The sequence below is a fragment of the Elephantulus edwardii genome, unplaced genomic scaffold, assembly GCF_000299155.1.
Source record: "Elephantulus edwardii isolate Elephantulus edwardi_28Jun2011 unplaced genomic scaffold, EleEdw1.0 scaffold00080, whole genome shotgun sequence".
Taxonomy (NCBI): Eukaryota; Metazoa; Chordata; class Mammalia; order Macroscelidea; family Macroscelididae; genus Elephantulus; species Elephantulus edwardii.
The window spans coordinates 1,046,523-1,053,229 of NW_006399830.1; the positions used below are offsets into that span (position 1 = coordinate 1,046,523).

The window sequence follows — 6,707 nt, forward strand, 5'->3', positions numbered from 1 at the left end:
GATAATCTGTTCTGCATACAGGTTGAAAAGGTATGGAGATAGGATGCATCCCTGGCGTACGCCCTTCCCAATTTTGAACCATGCAGTTACCAAGTGTAAAACTTCCCATGTGCATGTAAACAGGTAAGATAAAAGACATGAATCACTGAATGAAGGGGGTAGATTTTTGGATAAAAACCACAGCACCTACTTGCAGGCAGTCCCAGCTACCAACACCTGATGTGTGCAGGCCTCCCAGCTGACAGCACAGAGCCCACATTAAAAACCTGAGGTGCAGGCAAGGATTTGGTAACTCTGAACATATCAACACGCAATCTGTGTTAAACTAGCGCTGTCTTAACTGAACCTGCAAAGACCCCTTAGTGTCTTTAACCAAGAAAGGATACACTAACTGTCCTGTTACTGAGCCCTGCGGCTCCCCATCTGATTTAAACACAGGGTTCGTTTAAAGCCGCTCTGGGGGGGACCTTTAGTCTGCTGGCCGCTCCTTCACAAACCTCCCAGCTCAGAGACAGGAGCCCGAGCACATGGGGAACACGGGATGCAGACCCCAGCCTGAAGAACCCCAAGGATCTAGTCAGGCTCCCCAGAGTTAGGCCCTGAGGGACAAAGTGCATGGGTCCTACACCCTCCCACCAGCCTGTCTCACATGATGTCCACTCCTCTGTCCATCGGTCCATGCATCAATCCACCGCCCGCTCACCTGAAGACTCACCTGGTACTGGTGGAGCAGACGCAGCAGTGGGCAGGCCAGGAAGTGGCTGTGGTGCATGGCCATCACAAGGGCGCCCCCGTGCGGCGAGTTGAGCAGGGTGGCCAGCGCCTGCAGGACGCGGACAGCAGTACCGGCCACAGCAGGGTCTCCCTGTCGCACACGCGCCAGCTCCTGTCCCAGGGCCTGCTGCAGGGCCAGGGCCAGGGGACGGGGGTTCGAGTTCTGCCACCGGGGGTCAGGGCTCAGTGGGAAGATCTAGAAGGCCAGGTGCGAGGGTCAGCAGCAGGGGACGGATTCCGGGGTCCCTCCCTCATGCCCACCGTGTGCTCTGGAGGACGACGGTCCAGGGCCACTGGCTCCAGTGACCATATCCAAGCAGCATTCGTACTCTGTGCAGGGGCCATGCTGAGCCTCGGCAGCCGCACTCACCCAACAGGGTCCGAGGGGGCGCGTGAAGGAGGGTGCAGCCACGTGGCCGAGAGGGCCAGGTGGTATGAGTCCCCAGAGCACAAGAGAGCATGGGTGTGACCCCAAAACTCCCAGCCCAGGGCTGGTTCCCCGGATGTGAGCACGTGGGTGACCCCCAGCCCTCCAGCCCAGGGCTGGTTCCCCGGATGTGAGCACGTGGGTGACCTGGTGACCTGTGACCCCAGGAAGGCTTCTGTGTGGTCGGGAGGGATGAGGTACCTGCAGGAAGAGGCTGGCCAGATCATCCTCAGGTCCAATCGCCCGGACCTGAGTGCCCGCCCGGATCCTCCCCTGGCCCGCTGGGGGCTCAGGGCTGCTCTTTGGTTTAGGGGCGTCTGTGCTATCTGCAGAGAAGGGAGCAGTGGTCACAGGGCAGCAATTCTGCTGGTGCCCAGGATGGGGAAGTCCTGCACAGCTTCACACAGAAAGGGCTTCCTGATGCCACTAAGCAGGACGTGGCTCAGGCCAGTGCTGACGTCCAGTCCAGCCTGTGGGCGGGCGGGGACTGCTACCTCGTCGGGGGGGCAGGGAGGCCGTGAGCAGGGAGTGGAAGGTCTGGCCGCCGGAGGCTCCTCTCTCGTGCTGGACTTCAACCAGGTGGGCCATGTAGTCTGCAAGATAAGGTCAGAATGTCACACCGGCAGGGGCCAGGAATACCTGCTCCCTCTCCAGTGGAAAGCACATCCCTCTCACGTGCCAGCCTCCTTGTCTCGGCAAGGAACACGCCCAAGCCCTCCCAGCAAAGTGCCCACTGGTGTGCACAACGCTCCGAGACCTCCGAGCACAGAGTGGGAGCTGGGTGCCTGATGCAGGGACAGTAACCGGGCACCAGTCCTGGGCCTCAGCCTCCTAACCGCTGCCCCATTCGTCCTGCTCTCACTCTTGTCCATGATGTTCTGTTCCAGCGTCTGGGGGTCGTGGGCCACGGCCTGGTCCAGGTACTGCAGCAGTTTGCTCATGCTGGACACGGGGATGCCGAAGGACTGCACAAACAGCAGCAGCTGCTGGGGCTCCAGGTCCTGCAAGGCTGCACATGCCACGACGCTCAGCTCCCTGCGCAGGTGCACACACGGCACCGCCGCCCCACGGCGCTCGGCAGTGCCAGCCCCCGCCACATACGTGTGTACACACACACACGTGCACACACGCACGCATACCCTTCTTTTCTCTGCACCCACAGCGTGCTGCACACACACACGCGCGTGCGCATACCCTCCTTCTCTCTGTACCCACACCCCCTCCTCTCTGCACCCACACAGCGTGCTGCACACCCGAGGATGTCCCCACACATGGCTGCCAGCGAATGGCCGTGCTCTCACTCACCGGCATCCACCAGGCGGGGCACCTCGGAGCGGATCATGCGCAGTTTCAACCAGTCGGGCAGGAGGAGAGCCTCTTCGGACGTGTCCACCAAGAACGCAGTGGGAAGGGGTTTCTTTTCAGGAAACCAGATGTCAAGAAGAGCATGGAACTCACTGTCACCAGCTTTAAGGGACAGAGAGCAGCTGAATGCCTGGAGTGGGGCGCCTCCCCATCTTTCACCTGTCTCGACCTGGCCTTGCCCAGCCCTTGTGGTCCCAGCTAGGGCTCCCAAGAGACAGCTGCCCTCCTGGCAGCACTCACCGCGGGGCGGGCCCAGGGTCAGCAGGATGACCATGGCGTGCACCACCAGGATGTGCATGGTGGCTGTCTCCCCACTCGTCCAGCGCAGGAACACCTGGTCCTGGGACTCTGACTGCAGGGATGGGGCCCAGGTCAGGGCCACCCATGCCCAGCGCCACCTCAACAGCCCCACCTGCTGCACCAGGCCTCGCGCGGTTGCAGTCCAGCACGTTAGTGCCTTGGGCACCCCCGGCTGACCCCTTCCAGTGTAGCTCTCCCCCAGCAGTACAGGGCACCCCCGGCACTCACCCAGCTGTAGCCCTCCTCGCCCTCCTTGCTTTTGCGCATGCGCTGCACATAGCGGGAGAAGATGGACAGCAGGGCGACGAGCACCGCGTCAGACTCAGTGCTGCGGGCCAGTTTCGAGAAGAGGTGGGCCATGATGGTGGAGCGCTCCACAATCAGGCGGGCCACGTCCTGTGGGGGCGGGCGTTCGGTGGGGGTCTGGGCAGAGAGGCCAACTCTGCCACCGCGAGATCCCTGCCAGCCAGCCCACTGCTTCCCAGGGATGCTACCCGGCGTGGGGCTCCTCTTCACTCTCCTGTCCCCCACCCCACCTCCGTCCCCCTTTCCACACGCCCCGTAGCTGATGGTGCATGCCCACCCCTGCAAGGCCCCCACCCTTTGGGGCTGTGAGTGGAAGGACATGGCGAGGAACACTGCCCCGAAGGTCACGCTGACATCGGACTGCGCTTCATGGGGACAGAGCACCCCTCAATGCACAGGTCACCACCAGAAACCAGCACACAAGCTCGGACTGCTCCGTGGCCAGTCAAGAACAGCCGCTGGCAAGTCTTTGTGTGAATCGAGAGCTGACATAGACTTACTCTGTATCTACAAGTGTTGGGGTGCTGCCTGGACCCCCAACAGTCTCCTGGTCTGGGTCCCGAAGAAAGGGCCATAGAAACCAGTCACAAGCCCGCCCTGCTCCCCAGAGGTGAACTTTGTAGTCCCTTGCTCATGGCCCCTCTAGTACTGGCCACAGCCCACCAGAGTCTGAGGCTAGGGAGATCCCCTGAAGAACAGAGTAGGACTGGGGAGGAGACACCAAGCTTGCATCACCCAGGAGTCCAGGCTGGACCCCAGTAACCTGCCTTGGGATCCAGCATCTCCATGATGGCCCCCTGGGTCTGAGCAAGGATCTGAGGGCAGTAGGGAGGGGACACAGGACCTGACCCCCATAAACCCACAGCGGGGAGGGGACACAGGGCCTGACCCTTGTCCACACACACAGCGGGGAGGGGACACAAGGCCTGACCCTTGTCCACACACACGGCAGGGAGGGGACACAGGACCTGACCCCCATAAACCCACAGCGGGGAGGGGACACAGGGCCTGACCCTTGTCCACACACACAGCAGGGAGGGGACACGGGGCCTGACCCCGTCCACCCACACTGTAGTATCCGGGATCTGACAAGAGGATGTGTGCCTGGATGACCTAGTGGCTGTGGGGCCCCTCCTATAGCCTCACCAGGGCCAGGTCATTGTGCTGGCCCTGCTCCTCCAGCGGTGTGTGCTGAGACAGGTACACCAGGTAGGCGCTGATGGTCTGCGGGTCGGTCTCTGTATGGATAGCCTGTATGGGGCGGGAAGGGGGTGGTGTGAGAGGGACGCTCCTGCACGGCCCAGATATGGGTCTTCTCGTGCCCCCTCCTGCACCCCCTTAGCTACCAATTGCCTCCCAGGACAGCAAGTACCTGGGTCTTCCCAACCCTGCCCCTCAGGGACACCCCTACCATGCCTGTCTCCTCCAGGCTGCACCCCTCCACCTGCCACAGTGCAGCACAGTGGTGTCCCTGACTGAATAGGGATGGCCCCCTCTTTTGAAGGCCCCATAAAAATCGTGCAGAGCCCTGCCCCCAGCTCCCCTGTAACCCTGGGCCCCCACTTGCTATAGTGTCAGCACCCCCCGTACTCTTACTCTCCCTCCCCATCCTCCCCACTCCTCCCCCTCCTCCTCCCCGGCTCCCACCTGCTGCAGAGCCAGCGCAGTGGTGCTCCGGACGCTGTGGAAGAGAGGCAGGCGCGGCAGGTCCCGCAGCAGCCACTGGTAGCCCTGCAGCATCTCAGGCTCCCCGTCCTCCTCTGCAGGCAGCTCCTTCTCCTCGCCCTCACGCAGGCTGCCGTCAGACAGCACCAGTGACAAGCCCTGTGGGGACGCGGGGTGAGCACCGGCAGGACGGCCAGGGCGCAGGCCTGGGCAGCTGCCGGCCTGACCAGACTCTGGAGTGTCCAAGAACCTCCACGGAGCCCGAGAGCTGACTCTGGAAGTGGTGGTGAAGCCCAGCCCTCACTGCGGCAAGCTGCACAGACACCACGTTTCCATGAGTGGGGCGTCAGCTGCCTTGTGCCCAGCAGGTCCCACCAGCACCTGCCTGCTGTATGTCTACCAACTGTGGTCCTTGTGACATTTCTCACTTTAAAAACACTACTATGCATGCCACGTGTACGTAACCTTCCTATACACAGGGACCCCCGACAGCAACGTGAACCCTCCTCCCAGCGTCGGCTTTGCTATGTGGTCAGGACCTGACCCCTAGCCCCTCTGATGTCTGTGCATTCGGTTTAGGTGTAAAGACCGAAACCAAGAGTCAGAGACAGGTCTGTGCCACCTGGCCCCTCCAGCCCCAGCAGACGTGCAGCCCACCGTCCGCCCACTGCCCAGCCGCTCACCTTGGTGGCGAGTACCCTGGAGGCCAGCTGGGAAGAGCTGAGTCGCCGCAGGAAGTAGTCCAGCACCTCGCAGGTGGTCTGCTCGTCCGCCTTGGGGCCCAGCAGCAGGTCCTGCAGGCGTCCCAGCAGCTGCCGCTGCTTCTGCTGTCTCTGCGGGGTCAGGGGGCCATGAGGGGCTGGGAAGGAGACATTCAGGGGGCCGGAGGGGGTTGTGAGGGGATCCTGGGTCACCCACCTGCCGCTTGCGGGCCTTCTGTTCCTTGCTCTCACCGTCCCCCTCATCCTCTCCAGAGGCCTCGGCAGCAGTGGCCTCAGCAGCGGCAGCGTCATGCAGCAGGAACTCACACAGGCACTGCACCGGCAGCACGTCCAGGGAGCCTTCGCTGGACTGCACCAGGTCGGCCAGCCAGGGCATGGACTGCGATGAGGCCTGGGGGTGGGCAGCACTCAGTCTACTGCACTGGGGGCATCGGGGCGCTGCACACAAGACCCCAGCCACCCTCTTCCCCACACGGGGGTCTCGGCTCCCACCCCCCCCGAGCCCGACGGTGCGCACCTGCCTTTGGATGATGTTGAGCAGGAAGTCGGGGCTGCGGCTGCGACACAGCAGGTGCCCGAGCCTCAGGGACTGGTTGAGGGCTTTCACTTGCTCCAGGATGTGAGCGGGGGGCCTGCGGGGGGGGCCTCTGGAAGCCAGAGAGGAGTGTGTAAGCGGTTACATGCAGGACAGCCCAGGGCCCAGAGGACAAAGGGCTCATGGACGCTCAAGGACAGAGCCAGTGTCCCCCAGATGTTCCGTGGGGCTCCTCCCTCTTCCCACCCTACCCACCAAGGGTCTGCTCAATCCAACCCCCTGGACCAAGGTCCACCCCGGACCCAGCTTTCCCAAGCCAACCACAGAGGCTGAGGAGGGGACTTTCCTGAACATCTGCTCACTAGAACACCTCACACCCTGTGCCCTTGCTGCCCCAGGGCCCCCCTCAGCCCATGGCTGCTGCCCCAGATCCCCCCTCAGCCCCATGGTCGTTGCCCCAGGTCCTCCCAGCCTCATGGCCCGCTGTCCCAGGTCCCCCCTCAGCCCCATGGCTGCTGCCCCAGGTCCCCCCTCAGCCCCATGGCCGTTGCCCCAGGTCCTCCCAGCCCCATGGCCCCTTGCCCCAGGTCCCCCCTCAGCCCCATGGCCGTTG

The 6,707-nt window shown here is 62.9% G+C and overlaps 1 protein-coding gene across 1 annotated transcript in view; it reads right to left on the bottom strand.

The window, feature by feature from the left end:
* Positions 1-6,707, bottom strand: part of INTS1 (integrator complex subunit 1) — a 27,097-nt gene that overhangs the window by 9,563 nt on the left and 10,827 nt on the right. Inside the window, exons 19-30 of the mRNA XM_006889604.1 lie at positions 6,077-6,206; positions 5,756-5,950; positions 5,521-5,670; positions 4,820-4,996; positions 4,319-4,423; positions 3,095-3,262; positions 2,807-2,918; positions 2,507-2,668; positions 2,064-2,210; positions 1,696-1,794; positions 1,403-1,527; positions 716-970 (exon numbers count right to left, since the gene is read on the bottom strand). Coding sequence (XP_006889666.1) covers positions 716-970; positions 1,403-1,527; positions 1,696-1,794; positions 2,064-2,210; positions 2,507-2,668; positions 2,807-2,918; positions 3,095-3,262; positions 4,319-4,423; positions 4,820-4,996; positions 5,521-5,670; positions 5,756-5,950; positions 6,077-6,206 — 1,825 coding nt within the window. The remainder of the gene's footprint in view (positions 1-715; positions 971-1,402; positions 1,528-1,695; positions 1,795-2,063; positions 2,211-2,506; positions 2,669-2,806; positions 2,919-3,094; positions 3,263-4,318; positions 4,424-4,819; positions 4,997-5,520; positions 5,671-5,755; positions 5,951-6,076; positions 6,207-6,707) is intronic.